This window comes from Beta vulgaris, chromosome 7, assembly GCF_026745355.1.
Source record: "Beta vulgaris subsp. vulgaris cultivar EL10 chromosome 7, EL10.2, whole genome shotgun sequence".
Classification (NCBI taxonomy): domain Eukaryota; kingdom Viridiplantae; phylum Streptophyta; class Magnoliopsida; order Caryophyllales; family Amaranthaceae; genus Beta; species Beta vulgaris.
Window position 1 is genome coordinate 60004862 of NC_079208.1, and position 21138 is coordinate 60025999.

Below are 21138 nucleotides of genomic sequence, written 5' to 3' on the forward strand. Positions count from 1 at the left end.
TAAATGCATGCTTTCTTTACAAACTTTACTTGTGGACCTTCCTCATTTTTATACTTCATATTTTTCTTACTAGGTATCTAAAAACAGCATTTATATTGCTTCATTTCTCTTGAAATAGAATCATACAACCAAAGAAAGCTAGAGTGACAAAAGAAGAGAAGAAAAAACAGTTTATAAGTAGCTTTTAATCAACAAAAACATCTTAGATTATGGGCAAGTTTAAATTCAGATTATCTGATATGATGCCAAATGCTTGGTTTTACAAGCTCAAAGACATGGGAAATAAGAGGAAAAAATCCAGCCCTACTACAACTCAAACAACCATTACAAGCACAAAATTTCAGCAACACCACCCAAAAAACATCTATATCTATCCCACCTTTCCTGAGTCCGGGATCAGGTTCACTGATCCCTTATACAATTCGCCGAGGAGGGTCTATAGCAGACCCTCCTCGAATGCTCGTTCTTTCGCAAGACCTACTAAAAACTCATCTAGTAGTCCTACCATAAACAAAAACACAACAGTTTACAATCAAAAGAATTACAACAGTTTTTCCTCTGTTATTGATCAACCTATCTATTACTCTGTCTCTTCGAGTGAGCATGGTACACCTAAAGCTAATGATCGCAGCAGGGAAAGCCTTGAATTCGAGGGCGAGTTATTGATGTTTGATGAAGTGGGTTCTTGGAGTTCATCTTCATGTAGTGGATGCTGTAGGATTAGTTCATCTACTGCTGATATTATCATAGACTTGAATCATCATAATCATTATAACTACCAAGCACAAAAACAAAATGATGAAGAATCATCATCTTTTAGTAGGAAGTTTCAGAAGTTGAATGAGTTTGATGCAGCATTATCTGAGCTTGAGCTTCGTCCTATATTAACTAAGATTCCAAAAGAAGCATTGTTTAACAAGATTGATCATAATAGTAAGAATGATAAAGAGGTGAAATCGCGAAGAAGATCAAGTTTATCTGATAGTTTTGCTATTATTAAGTCATCTATAGATCCTCAAAGAGATTTCAAGGATTCTATGATGGAGATGATTCAAGAAAATAATATAAGGGGTTTTAAGGATTTAGAACAACTTTTAGCTTGTTATCTTTCATTGAATTGTAAAGAGTATCATCCTTTAATTGTTGATGCTTTTGAGCAAATTTGGCTTGATTTATTCTGATTTTCATAGCAAGATGTAAATTGTAAATATTTTCCTAGTTGTAATTGTTTCTTCTAGAAAATAATTATCAGAATTATGTACTTCCTCCGTTTTTTTTACCTGCAACATTTTCCTAAAAGGGAAATAATTAATTACTTGCAACACGTTCTATTTTTTGTTTTTCCTTTCTCTCTATCTTTCTCCAATCACATGGGCCCTCTCTTTTTTCCTCTCTACCTCTCTCATACCCAAAAACTGCATTGGAGTTGATGAAAAAAAGTGTTACGAGTGAAAAAAACGAAGGAAATATTTGGATTCGAGGAATTAAAACGGGTCGGATTTTTTAGTTTAAGGGTCGGGTGTTGCACTAACAAACCTAAGCTGACCTCGAGGGTGTGTCCAAGGAAACCTCTCCGTTACTCAGTAGCTAAGATCAGTCTAGAGAAATGTGTAAGTGGGAAATAATGTTGGAAATTCACAAAGAAGTTCAAGTCGAATAGCTTGTCCCACATAGAAAGAATATTAAAAAAATTTCTAATTTATATATGAGAGTTATGTACTTATGTTTTTTTTGGTAACGGGCTAGCTAGAAGGATCGGTAAACCACACATGCACTAGCCGGGCTTGTGGCAAGCGCAGACGACAGCATCACGATGTTTTCTACATTATTTTTTAGGACAATTATAGTTATTTCCACGTCGCAACAACTTTTTTTGTCCTTTTCATTTCTGTAAGTTCTTTACTATTATTATTGCAACATAAATTACATATCTTTCCTTGTTCGATCGGCTTGTTGCCTATCTAATATTGTTGGGTCCCACAGTTGTCTTTCTATTGTGTTAAACTAGCCAATGGCCTAGTGTTACCTCATTAGGTTGTTTCCCTTTGGATGATGACCATTTAGGCACCCAAATGTATTAGTTAAGTTGTTGCAAGATTCTCATGTAAATAAATTTAAATGCTCAATTGCTCAAAGTTGTACTCTTTTGTATTAATAGTTTCACCAGCTTTTAGGTTCACTTAAGTGTTCTTTAGCTCTTTTTTTCAGTTTTGGGAAGGTCTATTTACTTAGACAACTCAGATATTCATTACATAGTCAATCCAACATAGATTCACTATGGAAGATTTTGCTATAGCTAGCTAGTAGACAACAGACAAGTAGTAAGTAGAAAATTACTTTCATGCTTCTGTCATATAACTCCAAAACATACATTGATACTTTGATAGATGATACTTCAACTTAATGAAAACACAAAAACTTGTGGCGATCTTTTTATTGTCCGATGTTTGACACAAATGCTAAAGGATCATGCTCTTGTCTCTTATGATTGTTTTGTAGCTGACTTTTGGTCTTACTAGTACACTCAAGACTAAAGTATGGGGAATGTCTACTTTTGTTTCTTAGAACTTTTTGCATAGTAATTCTCTTTGGACTAATACCTATGTAGCACGAGTACTTCTTCTAGGTCACGAACTCATAACCGTACCCCTACATGATATGATACTTATCTTGTATGAGTACGCGTACCATTCTTGAAATTCCAAAATCTTGTTGCTTTTATTTCCGCATCCGAATCCGCACCCATACTCGTATCCGTCTTTGTGAAGAGCCTTAAATGCTTGAATATAATGTACCTCCTTTTATGAATAAAGTTGCTCGTACATCTCCATGTTTAGATAACAATAGTGATAGTACTGCCTACAAATTGAGATACACTATACAATGGATGTACTATATCATCTTTCGTTAAGTGGTGCAAGATTTTAGTCTAAAACATAATTGAATTATTTTTGACAATAGAGGTCTGAACTTTGGGTGATAATTTCTAAAAGGTCTGAACTATTGATTAACCTGTGTAGGTCCCAACTTTAGGGGGTCTTAACTTTTAGCGGGTCTTAGTGACTTAAAACTGGCTTAATAGGCCATCACTTGTAAAACTTGGGTCACATCAGAAGGGTTAATTGAGGGAGGGATGTATGAACTAGGTGAGATTTAAAAAAAAATCTTCAGTTTTTAAGTCGTCGAGGCCCGCTAAAAGTTAAGACCTCCTAAAGTTGGTACCTACACAGGTTAATCAATAGTTCAGACCTTTTAAAAATTATCACCCAAAGTTCAGACCTCTATTGTCAATTTATACAAGATATACACATAGAAGCTAAGTGGTTGTATGGCGTAGGATATATAAGTGCACCAAATGTTTCCTGATTAAAGTCTTGTTGACTTCACTTGTTTTTTACTAAATTGAAATTATTTTTACTGATTAATGCATTTTTTTCAAAACTTATTTATACCCATTAAAACTTATCTTGGATGATTCTCTAGTGTTTCTCATCATATAACTTTCTCATTTCGTTGATCATCTTACTGATTGAAATTCATTTTTCCTACTGTATATGATAGATCTATAAAACTATTCCTGGAACTCCAACCATCAGTTTAAACTTTTGGTTGAGTTAGTCTTTTGGCATGGTATCAGAGCAATAATCCTCTTAGGGGTTCGACATCCTATCGAGATAAATCCTTATCCAATAGCGATCAAATACCCAGTTTAAATGAAATAAAAATGGTTAGAGTCTCAAGAATAGTTTTATACTCTATCAGTATATAAAAATGTTTTTAATCTTTAACTTTATTTTTGAAGGCTGAAGTGAAGAGCACCTAGAGTGTACCTATATGATTACTGATTACTCGAAACTAAGGGACAAATACATTTCCAACCAAACAAATATAGTTGGCACGTTTTGTTTGATCATCTTCATATTTTCATACACATGACAGATGCATCAACATAAAGATAAGTTATATATTAACAGCTTTGCAGCTCATACAGTCAAAGCTTCAGTATTGCTATTGGGCCAACAGACAGCTTAAAAGTGTCAATTTGGAATTGCATTTGCTTTCCTAAAGTTGAGGCCTTTTAATTATGAAAACTTTGCAGGTGATTTTATTAATAACAGTATTCATATCTGATTCATTATACACTCGAATATATCATGTGCGTGTTACACTCAAGATTAACTTTTGCTCATTTGGAACTCTCCTTTTTAGTACTTTTTGATCATTTCGATGATTTCAAATGGGCAATGAATAAAAAAGAATAGTTTTAAGTGTACCATGCTCACAGTACGTACATCGGGTGTATGATTTACACTAATGCTATCAGTCCAATTTCTTCTATTAGTGGATTTCAGGATGCACACATGCCTTAGCTTAGAATACTTCTCTCTCACTAGTCACTAATTTCTATTTTTCTTACGTTTGTGTGATCTTTGATTAATATAAATTTCGTTTTGTGAAATATGTACTATAATGTAGGCCACTATTATAGCAAATTAGCAATCAACATACTTGTTTGTTGTAAAGGGATAAGGACGGCGTGGTGGTTTCAACTTTGAAGCAAAGTTAAACTCTACTTCCATCAAATCAAGGTCTTTCACGATGTTGAGTTCCTAAGCACTTGAATAGTACTTGGTTGTGGACCACAGGGCCACAACTTTGTTTTTGGTACAACTTGTTGTGTAGTCGTATTACGTCCGTTCTTGAATAATGGTTACATTTTGACTTTTGACACTATTCATAAATTTTAATTAGATTATGATTTGTGATTAATGGATAAGAAAAATATAATCATGTGGCCGTGTCCACGACCATACTCATCTCTCTTCTGTTTAGCCCCTAAGCAGACATTTGAACTATGTTCATTCAAGAATTTTAAAGTAGGTCAATGAGAACATTATCATCCTAATTGTTCAAACAGAATGCTTATCTCTTAGAACATCAATATTTTCTTTACCATCATTTGCACTACAATACAGAACACCAAAAAGTTTCAATTCTTTGATTACAAATCTACATGTAATTTTACATGTTTATGTTCCACTCAGATGGCATAACTGTCACAGTTTTAGTAGCATCCATTCTTCCCTTCCTAGCAATAATGTGAGCTAAATTAGCACCATCTTTTCCACTTAGCCCTTTGCCTTGGCTAGTTGAGAAATCGAAAGGCGATCGAAACCCTATATTCTCCACTGATCCAACTGTCTTAAACATTCTCTTCTTGTGTACTTCTTCCAGCAGTGACTGATGCAGTCTTTGGCTCTGCACATCTATAAGTGAACGATTCCTTGTCAACTGTCGACTGTTCTTGAAACATTTGCTTTTACTAACTGTAATACCTTGTACATCATCAACTAAACTGTGACTCAAATTGGTTATCTTATCAGAATGTTTTGAACTGTATGAGTTGATTTCATCCGAAAAATCCTCTGCATCATAAAACAGAACAACACTTATACACTTCAGTTCAACTGTAGTATATGAACCATTTAAAGATTGTATAACTATATGGACAATGTAATCAGAGATATCCAAAGGCACTGTGTTACAGTAGTAAAGTTAATAATAATAAAGTTCGAGGTCTTAAATTTTTGGTGGCCCTGTGTTTTTGTATCACTTGGAACACCCCTACGGCTTATTATATCAGCCCAAGTGAGACTTACAATAAATAAGGAGCTAACCTTGGAGATGATCATTGCTCATAACTAATCGGTCACTTCGTTGAGTACAAAAAACTCCTGAAGCTGAAGCCACGGAAGATGAACACGAGGAAGAATGATGCATATGATGAGAACCATCATATTCGTCTTCTAGGTAATCAAATGAATTGTAAGGTTGGGATCTAGGTGACACCCATTTCTTCCAATGTGGCTTCAAAATGGAAATTTCAGCCTCAATCATTTCTGCAATTTCCTGAGGTTCCCAATCATTGATCTCCAACTCTTCCACCATCTCTGTGGCAACCTCTAATGAAGTATCATTAATTATGTCAAATGGGAAGAAAATGTTTCGCGGAGGACCTGCAAGATACCTTTATTTGTAAGCTTTCATATTGATCACGAAACTTAAAGGAGTTGGATAAATATTTTTGTAGGAAAGGCGGTAACTAGTAGTCTATCTAACATTGTGACAATATCATCCCTGTGTATCATCTAACCCAACTTAGGTTTAGCAAAGGTGCATTCTCTTCACGAAACTATCTGAATTGAATTTATTAGACTGCATTGAAGCTAATCAACGCTAATTATACCTATAACTGACCATGAAACTTATATGTTTTTGGTAAAGAGAACGCATCCTAAGAGAATCGATGTCAATACACGTAGTGTTAGATAGAGAGCTAGTTAGCAGTGGACCTACTCTTTTTCCCATACCATTTCCATCTGAAAACTGCACCTTAAGAATGATGGTACCATCTTTGGTTTTCAGGTTCCCTGTAATTGTCATATTAGTCCTTGGAAGACTATCAACCAGCTTCAACTTTTCGAGACTCGAATAGTTCAGAAATGGCTTTTCACTTTCTATGAAACTTTTGGTGTGCAATAAATCACCAACTGATGACAGAAATGGGTCTAGAAGTAAGTCACTTGCAGATAACCTCTCAGATTTAGGAGCTAAGCATTTTCTAATGAATCTTTGTGCTTCTTTGTCTTGAACTCGATGTAAAGCTTTCGGTAACTTGCCCTGATTAACACAAACATTAGCAATCAATTAACTATACAATACTATTTCAATGCAATCATAATCACCATTGATCAACTCACAACTTTACCGATGTGACTTTCTTGTATATTTGTGCAGGATTGGCACATTCACTGTATGGATACTCAAGAGTAAACATCTCAATTAAGCACATGCCAAATGAGTATACATCAACAAGCTCATTGTAATCTTCTTCGTATAACTCAGGCGCCATGAATTCAGGTGTGCCTACAAGTACATGATCAAGGAACAAGAAATTGCGTTTAGGAGCCTCATCATATCATTTGTAACTAGACTTGGCAATATATTACCTAATTCAAGAACCAGATAAATAAAATGAAGGGTGTTGCACAAATATGTAACTGAATGAACCGAAAGAATTAACAGAGAAAATCGGTTTCACCAAGAACTCAACCAAAAGCTTAAGCTGATGGTTGGAATCCCAGGAATAGTTTAATACTCTATCAGTTACAAGGAACCTGGCCTGTTTCGAACATGATTTTACTCAATCAGACAGACCAAATTGACAGGTCTAACAATTCAGATGTTGTAGTTATTACCTATAATACTATGGGCAGTTTTGGACCCTTTGAGAAGTGCTGCCAATCCCAAATCACCAATCTTGACTTGGCCAACATGTCCATTAACAAAGATGTTATCACACTTAAGATCTCTATGAATGACTGGAGGATCATGGCCATGCAAGTAAACAAGGCCTTGTAAGATTTGGCGAGACCAGCTCTTTATAGCTTGGATGTCTACCCTCCTATATGTTCTTCTATACCTGCATTCATTGATGATTAATTTTAGTTAGAATCACCCTTCCAATTTCTTTCCTTCACTCTTTCATACGCGTTGCATGGAAACAAATATGGATATAAGATGAAGTTATGATGTATAACGCACAACACATATGAGCGTTCCACATTCATATAAAAAGAGAGATGACTTCACTTTATAACGCAAATGACTATCTTTTATTGTTATTTGGTTTTAAGTGAAACTCATTATTTTCTTAATCATATAATTAATTAAATCAACCCAAGCTGCCTGGAAACAGCTAACAACCACAACTAATTATACCACACTTTTGCAAACAGCTAGCTTAAAAAGCCAATACATATAGTCAATACTTCCAGCCAGCCAAACAAGCCAACTAAATCAGCCAACAGTCGACTGTCAAACAACCCCAGTATCAAATCAAGCCCCTACATTGTTTATATATGTTTACTAGAATTGGCATCATAGAAACAAAAAGAAGTTAGAACTTACTGTCTAAGAGTACCAGAAGTGAAAAGTTCAGTAATGAAATTGAAGGTCCTCTGGTTGGTATTAATCCAAGAAGTGTAAAAGCGGATGATAGAATCATGGTTGAGTGTGCTAAGCAAGTGAACTTCCGAGTAAAGACGTTCCAATTGTTCCGGAGAACGTAACACATCCTTTATCCTTGCTTGATTCCATGCCACTTCAATACCCAAAACTTCATCTATTGCTTTATAAACTGTTTTAACTGCTCCTTTTCCAAGGATTTCTTCTAACTACCCACATAACAAATCAAAGTTAAGAGGATTCAACCAAGACTATATCATCAAATATTAGACTACCCGCGAATATATCACTAATATCAAGTCGTAAGAGTCAAATATCCAGGGCGTGACTTACTTTTTCAAAAAAAAAAAAAATTCACAATTTAGTATCTAATCTATACGACTTAATATTAGTAATATTTATTTATGATGATACAACTAGAGGTATTTCACGACTTGAATATTTAACTTATGCTTTTTAACATCAGTGACATCTTATTTACGATAATGTCTCTTGATGTACAAACTTTATACATTAACGAGGTTAATTGACAATTTCCCCAACACCATGAACGTATATTACATATAATGATGCTAAAAGGATATTTCAAAACAACCCCACTTTGCTCCTAGAGTTAACGTACAAATAAAAATAAAAAAATGCTATGTGTTATCAACCCTACGTAGATGGTAATACGTATGAGAGGAAGATAAATAATTAAGTATTAGTGCCTCATGTAGTTGATTATTGTTTACTATATAAAGTTGCTAATATATCTTCCATAATTTTATGAAAAAAGCTAAGTGGACTAGTTGAATTTTACTAATTTAATAACAAATCATACCTACTCAAATAACTTTTCAAAACCAAAAAAAAAAGATCTACGTCGTTTACATGATGATTTTTAGTTGATATTATATTATACACCTTCTTACATTAGACGTTCTTCTCGAGCGGAGAGTCACCTAATGTCTTTTTTCTTGAGGTTTACAAACTAAGTAAACACACATGAAATAACTTCTCTAAGGCAGGGAAAAGAGTGTATGTTTTCTTTAAAAAGTATGATCGAGTTTATGTCGTTCTTATTAGTGATAGTTATTTTCGTTTGGTTGTATTAACATTAGGTTGTACTTCAGTTTTCAATTAATGCAAATTATCTTGATGTCAAAAAAAAAAAGGCAGGGAAAAGAACATAATCTATTCTTAACCTACAAAGAACCTGATCAATGATTTAGACTAATTATTGAGAGTTATCTAAGAAAAAAATTACTACTATATAATTGGGGTTAAAAAACTATTGACCACCCAATTTATTCTAAATAACAGAAAAAAGTTTATTATCTATTTCAAGTATTATTATTAACAAAAAAGAGTGCAAAAACATCGTAACGATACCATGAGCTCGTTAGGGCGTCCGCAAGATATGTTTTCAGATACCGCTATATATTCATTTAATAGTTTAAATCACGACAGAAAAAATAGTTAAAGCGGTACTAAAATAAAGAGAGTTAGGAGGAGTAACTACTTACTCGAGCATAACGACCAGTAGGATCAGTCTCAACATAATCAGCTGAAGCATCACTTTCTTTTGTTCCTTTCACAAATAACTCCATTTTGAATGAAGTTTTGCTGCTACTTTTAAGTTATAAACAAGATGATCAATTTTTGCAGTTTAAGAACCAAATTTAGATAGTTTATGGTTTGAGTCTCCGTGTGTTTCTTTTCTTTGCTTTTTACTAATAAGAATATAAGAATATAATAGGATGGTGTTGTACGTATTTGTTCCACTTCATTCGTCGTTATTGAAACATTGACCACCACTATATATAAAAATCATTGCAAAGAAAAATATTCCACGGCTACGTGTCAATGTTACTGTCAATATTAAAAATAAACTAGTTATTAGGTTTGGACGATGTATCGAGTAAGAAATTAACTTTCTTATTCATAGTGTGCTTTAAAATGATCACACTAAATACAAATTGGTTTAGTGATCAAAACTTTAGTATATGAACTTGAGGTTATGGGATCAAAACCTATACTATGCAATTTCTAGTTTTTTTATTTTACATGGATTACATGAACTAAAACTCTCTAGGAAGAGCGCCACGTGACGCAGTTCCTTGTTTAGGAACGCCTTTTAATATATTTATATAGATGTTTAATCTATAGTTTTTAGGTAGCTTGACTTTGTAACTCGTTGTTCATCTGAGTCATTATATCTTCAATTTACCCCAACTTTTTTTAAAAATTATATTCATTGAAGGTTATAATACACAATTTTCGAACTATTCTTGGGATCAATAGACTACTTGAAGAGATGCATCATGCAGTCATATGAAACAATTTATAAACATATTCTTAGGTGGTAAATGAGAACCTTTACAACTAATTCAAAATGGTCGTGAAAGTCATTTTTATTCCCTTTTAAAAGCCATGAGAGTCCATAATATACCCACGCATGTCTCCACGACGAATCCTACGGCCATCGGTGCACGGACTCCGGGTATGTCCAAAAGCGTGACTTATAACCTTCAATTTCTGCTTTTTCGGGCCCCTCTATGCTCGGTCACATTTTTCGCTAAAAACCTTCCTAGAAGATACGAAACGTCTTATAACATACTTCGGGTGCTTTGCACCCTCTACATTGCCCTAGGATTGCATCAAACAACCCATTTATGATTTTCCCGTGCAACCAACAAATATCCCCGTAATGGTCATTAAAGTCGTTGATATCCCCGTTCAAAGCCATGGGAGTCCTTAATATACCCTCCCACGTCCCCACGAGGCAACCCACGACCTTCGGTGCACGGACCCCATGGACATCCAAAAGCGTGACTTATAGGCTTTGATTTCGATAGTTTTGGGCTTTTTCGGATCCGAACATATTTTTCGTTGAAAACCTTTCTGGGATGTCAGGCAGTTAATACGACGTAACCTGGGTGTTTTTTACCCTTTGCATTTCCCCAGAACCCCACCAAATGACTCATTTATGATTTTCCGGTGCAACCACGGAGTGGCCTCGAAATGGTCGTAAAGATCGTTCTTATGCCCGTTCAAAGCCGCTGGAATCCTTAATATACCTTCCGTTTTTCACATGAGGCATCCCACCACCGTCGGTGCACGGGCCCCGAGACGTCCAAAAGCGTGACTTATAGCCTTCAATTTTGGCCGGTTTTTGGCTTTTTCGGGCCTGAAAATATTTTTCGTTGAAAACATTCCTAGGAGGTTCAACAAGAGTTATATTGTATCCCGGGTGATTTGCACCCTCTAAATATCCCTAGATTGCCAGCAAACGACTCTTTTATGATTTGTCGGTGTAGCCACGACATGGCCCCGAAATGCTCGTAAAAGTCATTCTTATTCCCTTTGAAAGCCATGAGAGTCCATAATATACCCACCCATGTCTCCACGACGAATCCTACGGCCTTCGGTGCACGGACAACGGGTACGTCCAAAAGCGTGACTATAACCTTCAATTTCTGCCTTTTTGGGCCCCTCTGGGCTTGGTCACATTTTTCGCTGAAAACCTTCCTACAAAATCCGAAACGTCTTATAACATACTCCGGGTGCTTTGCACCCTCTGCATTGCCCTAGAATTGTATCAAACAACCCATTTATGATTTTCCCGTACAACCAACAAATATACCCGTAATGGTCATTAAAGTCGTTGATATCCCCGTTCAAAGCCATGGGAGTCCTTAATATACCCTCCCACGTCCCCACGAGGCAACCCACGACCTTCGGTGCACGGACCCCGTGGACGTCCAAAAGCGTGACTTATAGACTTTGATTTCGATAATTTTGGGCTTTTTCGGGTCCGAACATATTTTTCGTTGAAAACCTTTCTAGGATGTCAGGCAGGACATACGACGTAATCTGGGTGTTTCGGACCCTTAGCATTTCCGCAGAACCCCACCAAATGACTCATTTATGATTTTCCGGTGCAGTCACGGAGTGGCCTCGAAATTGTCGTAAAGATCGTTCTTATGCCCGTTCAAAGCCGCTGGAATCCTTTATATACCTTCCGTCTTCTACATGAGGCATCCCACCAACTTCGGTGCACGGGCCTCTGAGACGTCCAAAAGCTTGACTTATAGCCTTCAATTTTGGCCGTTTTTGGACTTTTTCGGGCCCGAAAATATTTTTCGTTGAAAACATTCCTAGGAGGTTCAATAAGAGTTATATTGTATCCCGGGTGATTTGCACCCTCTAAATATCCCTAGATTGCCAGCAAACGACTCTTTTATGATTTGTCGGTGTAGCCACGACATGGCCCCGAAATGCTCGTAAAAGTCATTCTTATTCCCTTTGAAAGTCATGAGAGTCCATAATATACCCACCCATGTCTCCACGACGAATCCTACGGCCTTCGGTGCACGGACTTCGGGTACGTCCAAAAGCGTGACTATAACCTTCAATTTCTGCCTTTTTGGGTCCCTCTGGGCTTGGTCACATTTTTCGCTGAAAACCTTCCTACAAAATCCGAAACGTCTTATAACATACTCCGGGTGCTTTGCACCCTCTGCATTGCCCTAGAATTGTATCAAACAACCCATTTATGATTTTCCCGTACAACCAACAAATATACCCGTAATGGTCATTAAAGTCGTTGATATCCCCGTTCAAAGCCACGGGAGTCCTTAATATACCCTCCCACGTCCCCACGAGGCAACCCACGACCTTCGGTGCACGGACCCCGTGGACGTCCAAAAGCGTGACTTATAGACTTTGATTTCGATAATTTTGGGCTTTTTCGGGTCCGAACATATTTTTCGTTGAAAACCTTTCTAGGATGTCAGGCAGGACATACGACGTAATCAGGGTGTTTCGGACCCTTAGCATTTCCGCAGAACCCCACCAAATGACTCATTTATGATTTTCCGGTGCAGTCACGGAGCGGCCTCGAAATTGTCGTAAAGATCGTTCTTATGCCCGTTCAAAGCCGCTGGAATCCTTTATATACCTTCCGTTTTCCACATGAGGCATCCCACCAGCTTCGGTGTACGGGCCCCTGAGACGTCCAAAAGCGTGACTTATAGCCTTCAATTTTGGCCTTTTTTGGACTTTTTCGGTCACGAAAATATTTTTCGTTGAAAACATTCCTAGGAGGTTCAACAAGACTTATAATGTACCCCGGGTTATTTGCACCCTCTAAATATCCCTAGATTGCCAGCAAACGACCCATTTATGATTTGTCGGTATAGCCACGACATGGCCCCGAAATGCTCGTAAAAGTCATTCTTATTCCCTTTGAAAGTCATGAGAGTCCATAATATACCCACCCATGTCTCCACGACGAATCCTACGGCCTTCGGTGCACGGACTCCGGGTACGTCCAAAAGCGTGACTTATAACCTTCAATTTCTGTCTTTTTGGGTCCCTCTGGGCTCGGTATTATTTTTCGCTAAAAACCTTCCTAGAAGATCTGAAACGTCTTATAACATACTCCGGGTGCTTTGCACCCTCTACATTGCCCTAGAATTGCATCAAACAACCCATTTATGATTTTCCCATGCAACCAACAAATATCCCCGTAATGATCATTAAAGTCGTTGATATCCCCGTTCAAAGCCACGGGAGTCCTTAATATACCCTCCCACGTCCCCACGAGGCAACCCACGACCTTCGGTGCACGGACCCCGTGGACGTCCAAAAGAGTGAGTTATATGCTTTGATTTCGCTAGTTTTGGGCTTTTTCGGGTCCGAACATATTCGTCGTTGAAAACCTTTCTAGGATGTCAGGCAGGACATACGACGTAATTTGGGTGTTTCGGACCCTTAGCATTTCCTCAGAACCCCACCAAATGACTCATTTATGATTTTCCGGTGCAGCAATGGAGTGGCCTCGAAATGGTCGTAAAGATCCTTCTTATGTCCGTTCAGAGCCGCGGGAATCCTTAATATACCCTCCATTGTCTACACGAGGCATCCCACCGCTTTTGGTGCAGGGCCCAAGAGATGTCCGAAAGCGTGACTCATAGCCTTCAATTGCGGTCGTTTTTGGGCTTCTTTGGGCGTGATCATCTTTTTTGCTGAAAACCTTCTTAGGATGTCCGACACGAGCGACTTATTATGTACCCCGGGTGGTACGCACCCTATGAATTGCCTTAGAATGCCACCGAACAGCCCATTTATGATTTTCCGAAGCAGTCACGGCATGGCCCCATAATGGTCGTGTTCAAGCCGTCGGAGTCCATAATATACCCTCCCATGTCCCCACGAGGCATCCCATGACCTTCGATGCATGGGCCCTGAGGACGTCTAAAAGCTTGACTATAGTCTTTAATTTCGACCTTTTTTCGGCTCTTCTGGGCGCAATCGTATTTTTTACTGAAAACCTTCTTAGGAAGTCCGACACGACTTATGATGTACTCTGGGTGCTTTGCATGCTTTGCATTTCCCCCGAATGCCACCAAATGACACATTAATGATTTTTCGGTACAGCCAAGGCACGACCCCAAAATGGTTGTAAAAGTACTTCTTATTAGTTATTACCGTTCAAAGTTGTAGGAGTCCTTAATATACCCTCCCATGTCACCGCGAGACATCCCACAGCTTTCGATGCACGAGCCTCGAGAACGTCCAAAAGCGTGACTTACAACCTTCAATTTCGAAGCTCCTCTCGGTCTGGTCATATTTTTCACTGCGGGCCTTGGTTTATAGCTATGTGCAAGTATTTTGTGGTGTGTTGCGTTTACTAATAGTGTGCCACAGTCATTTCTTAATACTTCCAATATATGGACATTACATACGAACTAAGAGAAGAAGAAGAGTAAAATATGGCACATAATTCACAATAAAATGTAAATAAAATGTTATAATATTGTTTTCATGACTCAGGTGGATCAAAAAAAAAAAAAAAAAAAAACTCTTAAATTCATTCTTAAACATATATAGATTATCATATAGATGACCAATTGACCGCCATAAAAATGTAAATAAGGGTTCTAATGAATATATTAGTTCATAAATAATGTATTGGAAATCAGATTATGACAATTTATTCTAATTTTTGTGAATGATTATATTAGAAACGATTAATTATACTTTATATTGCTTTCATGACTCAGGTGGATCAAAAAAAAAAACACGTCAAGCCCTAAAACATCAAAATCAACTGACTTATTGTTGATCCAATTTTGTGGTCCTCTTTTCAAAAGCACATATAACACTTGAAAAACGAAAATTTAAACATTTGCCTATACAAATTTACCCTTGAGTATAAGAAGTTTTCCACGCAAAAATCTCTAACGTCGTCCAGGCCCAAAAATTAGGATGTTATAATATTGGAAATCCAATAAATACCTTCTCACAATCAATGAACATCTAATATTGTCCAAAAAAATACGTATAATATATTCCATCATTCTCAAATTTCATAATTGGTGCTGATAACCAAAACTGCCTACTACATGAACAAAGGATTTCTCTTAACTACAACTCAAATTTTAGACTGATAAACTGTGCACTGCAGTGACTTGCTTCAGCGACATCTTCATCGCCGAGAATCCATCAGCCTGCATATTTTGAACTGGCAACTGACTAAAGACTTATCTTTTAAGCATCTACGTCCTTGCTTGAATTCCACACAGGTTCTTTTGCCACAGCACCGTCAGCCAAGAGTGAACCTCCATTTTCCACAACTATCAGAGGATCTGAATCCTTTTCATTTGCCTGCAAATGTACAAAAAACTTAGTACATAGCAGCTTCATCATGAAATTTCCAAAATAACACTATGGCTCTCCTAACAATGTAATGTCCAGATCCTAGATTGGACACGAGTATGCCGCCAAGCATCTGACTTTGTTACTACTCAGGAACTTGTATCGGACACGAGAATGTATCTAAGATTCTAAGTATCTGACTCGGTTAGTTGATGTAAACATTCCATGATTTTCACCCGAAATAAAGAAACCGAGATGGTCATTTATTAGATCTAAGACATCATAACCCAATGTGAAATTTTGTACATGCTAGTGAGACATATAATCTAAAAGTGACAGAAATGCTAACGCTTGTTCCTTCACCATTCAATGAGAAAAAATTAAGTAATAACAAGAGAAGACTATCCTTTGCTGCAAAAATATAAATTGAATTGTATGAAACAATTATAACATATCAACTAGTATAAAGTACCTGGGAAAGTTGGGTTGATGCTTCCGAAGCCTTCTGCTGCTGGCTCTCTGCGTTACAATAATAAGAGTACAGAACCATGCCAACCACAGCAACAAGAATACCAAGAATGTTGCGCCAGCTGAATGGATCATGAAGTAGTACATAGCCAAATGTCAAAACTAAGCACGTCTTCAAATGTCCAAGGACCTGATAAGTGACTGCTGATGTTTTTCCAATCACAAGAAATGTACTGAAATTTACAGAGATGGAGATAAGGCAAGACAAGACAATGAAGGCCTGGAAAGAAACAAAAACATATAAGTTGCACAATCATCTTATGCAAAGCAAAATGACTAAATGAGGTTTAGGGCATAAACCATTTCTTCTTACCAGAACTTGGGGGGTGTAATTGAATGCAAACACATTTTTATTAGTCAGAAGTCCGTCAAGAAAGGGGCCAAAAACAAACAAGGTTATTGCTTGATATGGGCAAGACTGATACAAAAGCTGAGTCGAGGAGACCCTGAACTTCTTTTGAATGGAGTTTGTCATCTGAGAGGCCGGTTAAGATTTCAAACAAAGACAGACTTTTCTATCAACAAATTCAAAATAGTCTATGATGTACCTTGCATCTGTATATACAGATGCTTACAATAGAGATCAGCCAGCATTGTGAACATCAATAGTTTGATATCCAATTTCTTTTAGAAATGCCAAATGAAAGCAACATCAGATAAAAATGAAAAGATCAGATTTGAGGATACAATTTGAGCGACACAGGTTGTCAGAATGGCAAGCAGTGACAAAACAGAACCCAGGAGATTAAGCTGCAGGTCAGTTATGGTTGCAATGCCAACACCCAGAAGAAGGATGCCCAGTGCAAACTGGATAGTCCTACTGCAATGTCCAATATTGAAGTATTAGATGTAGTTACAATATTACATAGCAACTTGTAATTAAAGAATCACATTTACTTAGCATCAGACTGAACATAATATACTCCCAACATGACAAATCATTAAGTGACAGTTGCCTTAGCTTCAGATGGAATCCAAATACAGTGAGGTTTTGGCATTTCTTAAGGATATAAAAGAAAAGCAGCAGAGTATGGAAGCAAGAGATTGATGAAGCAAAAATGACACCAATTTAGCAATTCATGTATAAGGAAAAATTTTCTTAAAAGATCCCTTCTCTTAGTATCACTACTCATGAAACAACAAGCTAATATTATAACAGACGTCAAACGACAGACCAATATCGGAGTTGTCCTACCTACCCCCTAATGATAGATGATGTGAAAACATCAATGAACAGAACTACCGAAGAAAGATAAAAAGAGATGGTCACGAGGATATGAATGGAACTACCTCTTATAAATACAAAGATCTTTAAGGTCAATGTAGTTGGTTTCTCATCATAAAGGATTTCAAAAGGTACACCTAGTACAAATTAGGGCATACAGCATACCCCTCACTGTTTCAAATTAATATCATGTTGTCAGAGAAGTTCTATTCTCACGTAAAAAGGTGACGCAGAGTAACAAGTAAAAACATGAGCACTTGGCAAAGATTAACCCTGACCTGAATCTCTTCATGAAGAAGAGTGTCTCCAAAAGGACTGTGCAAGGAATGATGGCCAATTTTGTCATCTGCAGTCAACGAGAAAGAGAATAAAAACGCATCAGCATGAAACATGAGAAAGAAAGAAGTTTTAAGAATTAATCTCAAAGGGACAAAACTCATTAAAAAGGAAATCATCAAACTCAACAGCATTTTGTATGTCAAAAAGTAATTACCAGGCCAAGGAAACAATATTAAGTAGCAGATGACTAATAGCTAAAGACTCCAAAGAAATGAACTACTCAAAGTCTACAATTTTTGTAAAATGAGACCAAAAGAATAATTTATATCTTGAGCAGAGAAACAGCATTAAGATAAAACAGTGTGAAAAGTTAGTTATATGCTTCAAGAGATAGAGCTCTAGCGTCCATTACTAGGAATATCAAGAGACCTAAGATAGTTTCAGGGACCCACAGAGGAAAGATAATCTGCAGCGACATATTTAGCCCAGACAGTTTAGCAAGAAGAACAGAATGTACCTGGTAGAAACCAACAGAATTGAATCCCAAGCTAAGGTTCAACAGTCCAATCGATATTCCATTCAGTATGCCGAATCCCATCACCGCTCGTGGATCGAAAGGTTTATGTTCAAACATTTTCAACCATAATGCAACATGAAGCGAACAAAATGTGACTAGAAGGTGCCAACTCGTCAAGGTAGTGGCTGCAAACCCCAAGAAGCAAGTCATTACAACATCTTCACTAAAATAGAAAGACGGGGCAAGGGGTTTAAGGAAAGGAATATATATGGCAGTGACTTATGTAGAGAACTTAGAAAATGAGCTGCATTTTAAAGTTTTTTTAACTTTAAAGTCAGTAAGGAATTGAAACAAGCATATTATCTAATAATCTGAATTATTCGTAGTACAGTCCAATTACTATCCTGTGTCACAGTCCCTATCCCACCCTGCTACCACTGTTTCTTTGTGCAATCAGCAGAGCTTTTCCCCCTTTAGCTTTTCTCATCCAAACTGTACAATGGGAAACCAATGACTAGCATGCATAGTTCCTGTACCCTATACTCTCACTCTTTAACTTTTTTCACCCATTTAGATCCCCTCTTTCCTGACCGACACATATTTACTACTGAACATCAAAACGGAGGACGATTATTTCTCAGCACTTGCACAAAAAGACACCAGATTCAGTTTCCCAGGAAGCACTAATGTTAGAATCTTCAATCTGTTATACCTTCATCTAGGATGCTGGTCCTTTTGTCCCCCCCCCCCCCCATTTTGTCATATATATATACATGAAATTTGTTGCCTAATCTGCTAGAAGGAAAGAGTTAGCTAAAAGCCAATCTAAACTACAGGACTTGCAAATTTTATCAAAATCACATAGAATCCTTTCTTCCTTTTTCTTTTATTACTGGGGGAGGGGCGTTGTGAAACCTTTCTTCCACTTCACGAATCAATGAACAGCTAGAGGTGAGATATATAAAATGCTAATTGTCTACACATTCACCCTTAGGGCACGCTTGAATTGAGGGTAATGCATTGAGGAAGTAACAGAGACAAAATGAACAAAATTGAGAGGAAATTTAAGTGTACTAGACAGAGATAATACATAATGCAACAGAGATGGAAGGAGAAATTACTACTCTTGATTTGGAGGTAATGCATTAACGTAGGGAGGACGGCAGGCTAACCATTCCCCAAATAATGTGGGTAATGATTCCCATCTTTACACAGTTAATACCCCATCCTATCTATCACCACCTCTATGTTCTTTATTTTTCCTTCTATTACCCCCTAAATACATTACGTCCCAATCCAAACATGCCCTTATATTATGTAAATAATCACCCATGTCTAATTGGGCGTGGACTATACTCAAATCTATGGCAACAAATCCACTGAAAATTTCTTTCTACAAAATTTAGCAGGACAATGTTGTGGCAATTTCTACCATACCATAAGATCGAAAATCCACACCCACCAATCTATAAAGTCCACCCCATAATCCCTATAATAAGCCACCCCTAAATTATGTAAATAATCACCCAAGTTTTATCATACACCCGCGTCACACAAGAATTACTCCAAGGTTGTGACACAATCATTCATCAATAGATATAAATGCAATCATTACGTTCGTCCACTCTGGAGCCTACATCTTCACAAGTCAAGCTTGTTGCTAATCATCTCCATCTAATCCTGATTCCTCACACCCATATCCAATACCAAAGTGGTCCACATCCAAGGCACAATTGTTTTACTTAATCCTCAATTTCCACTCTAAAGCATTACACAATATAATTGTCAACAATCATAATGGTCCAGCCACAAACTCTTCAAAATGAGAAAACATAAAAAGGGGAAACAAAAAAAAAATGGAAAACTACAAAAGCCACCTCATCTCCCCTCCCCCCCCAAAAAAATAACCACATTTGCAGATAATACAATATACAAGCATAAAAATGTTGTCTTTATTACAAAATAGCAAAAAAAGAGCAAAACAAAAATGTGGGTACTAACCAAAAGTGAAGCCAAGAGTACTGATAAGAGCTTTGTTACAAATAACAATGGAAACTGATGAAACCACTGATAAACATAGTGCTCCAATGGTTCCTAGCTGAAACCTCTGATTTTCACCCATCTTTTATTTTTTGTTCCTCTATAGAAAAAATATTCAATCTCTCCTGAAAAATCACTCAGTTATGCATACCTTATTGCAAATCAGAAGGAAAAGCAGCTGAGATCAACTTTACAGGAGAGAGAATGAACAAAAATTGCATTTAGCACAATAAATCTGTGAATTGATATGGTTGAAACCCTAGATCTGTCATTCAAAAATCATGATAAAGATCAGAAATTTGCAAAGAAAATCGGAAATGTTGGATGCAGATTTTGGTGATGAATTAATGAGGAGAGAGAAAGATTGAAAATGTTACCTGTGTAGCATTGGGATTTGGGATCACTGAATGGCAAAGTAAGTCCTTCAGTATCGGAATTTCAGGGTGGAATTTGTGACAAGAGAGAGAATATGAAGTGCAGTGTATGAATATGAATGCGTGGGTGTGTAATGTAGTAATGTGTGTGTGAAAACCTCAGTCTTTGTTTCAAACTTTGGAATTAGAACTGTACAAATTACATAATTTAAGGAAGTTTTGGGATTGGATTTGGACCATGTTTTGGAAAGAAAAAGCTTGTTACTAGCCCCACGTGAAAACATTCAGCAACTTTGATAGGCGGTATTGAATTGCGATATTAAAAGTGTTAGATCCATGGACTCGTTCGTTATTATTTTTACTTTTCAGTTTTTTTTAAATGGAAAACAAAAATATGTTACTTTTGGAAAAAAAAAATGGAAATGAAAATTATGTTAAATTCACGACATCGAAGAAGTATTTTGTAGGATTATGTTACATTCACTTTAATGTCTATCTTT

The 21138-nt window shown here is 36.9% G+C and overlaps 3 protein-coding genes across 8 annotated transcripts; 1 reads left to right on the top strand and 2 right to left on the bottom strand.

The window, feature by feature from the left end:
• Nucleotides 1–1261, top strand: LOC104900282 (transcription repressor OFP1). The gene has a single exon (XM_010687669.4). The coding sequence runs from the start codon at nt 210–212 to the stop codon at nt 1179–1181; it is 972 nt and encodes a 323-aa protein (XP_010685971.1). The 5' UTR covers nt 1–209; the 3' UTR covers nt 1182–1261.
• Nucleotides 1262–4870: 3609 nt separating this feature from the next.
• LOC104900283 (probable serine/threonine-protein kinase WNK5) lies at nt 4871–9764 on the bottom strand. Of its 4 annotated transcripts, XM_010687670.4 has the most exons (7): nt 9537–9757; nt 7972–8237; nt 7260–7483; nt 6770–6927; nt 6372–6681; nt 5679–6017; nt 4871–5426 (listed from the first exon to the last, which is right to left on the bottom strand). In XM_010687670.4, exons 1-7 carry the CDS (start codon nt 9618–9620, stop codon nt 5023–5025), a joined length of 1785 nt encoding a protein of 594 aa, XP_010685972.1. In that variant the 5' UTR covers nt 9621–9757; the 3' UTR covers nt 4871–5022. The 4 variants fall into 4 exon arrangements, with proteins under 4 accessions (XP_010685972.1, XP_010685973.1, XP_048504451.1 ...); XM_010687671.4 differs by lacking the exon at nt 7972–8237 and having other exon boundaries at nt 9537–9749; XM_048648494.2 differs by lacking the exon at nt 4871–5426 and having other exon boundaries at nt 5844–6017; nt 6394–6681; nt 9537–9764.
• Nucleotides 9765–15270: 5506 nt separating this feature from the next.
• LOC104900285 (hypothetical protein) lies at nt 15271–20861 on the bottom strand. 3 transcript variants are annotated; one of them, XM_048648390.2, is made up of 8 exons: nt 20642–20861; nt 20226–20389; nt 18225–18409; nt 17707–17774; nt 16891–17023; nt 16517–16678; nt 16148–16423; nt 15271–15684 (listed from the first exon to the last, which is right to left on the bottom strand). In XM_048648390.2, exons 2-8 carry the CDS (start codon nt 20344–20346, stop codon nt 15568–15570), a joined length of 1062 nt encoding a protein of 353 aa, XP_048504347.1. In that variant the 5' UTR covers nt 20347–20389; nt 20642–20861; the 3' UTR covers nt 15271–15567. The 3 variants fall into 3 exon arrangements, with proteins under 3 accessions (XP_048504347.1, XP_048504346.1, XP_010685974.1); XM_048648389.2 differs by having other exon boundaries at nt 20226–20452; XM_010687672.4 differs by having other exon boundaries at nt 20226–20529.
• Nucleotides 20862–21138: the final 277 nt, after the last annotated feature.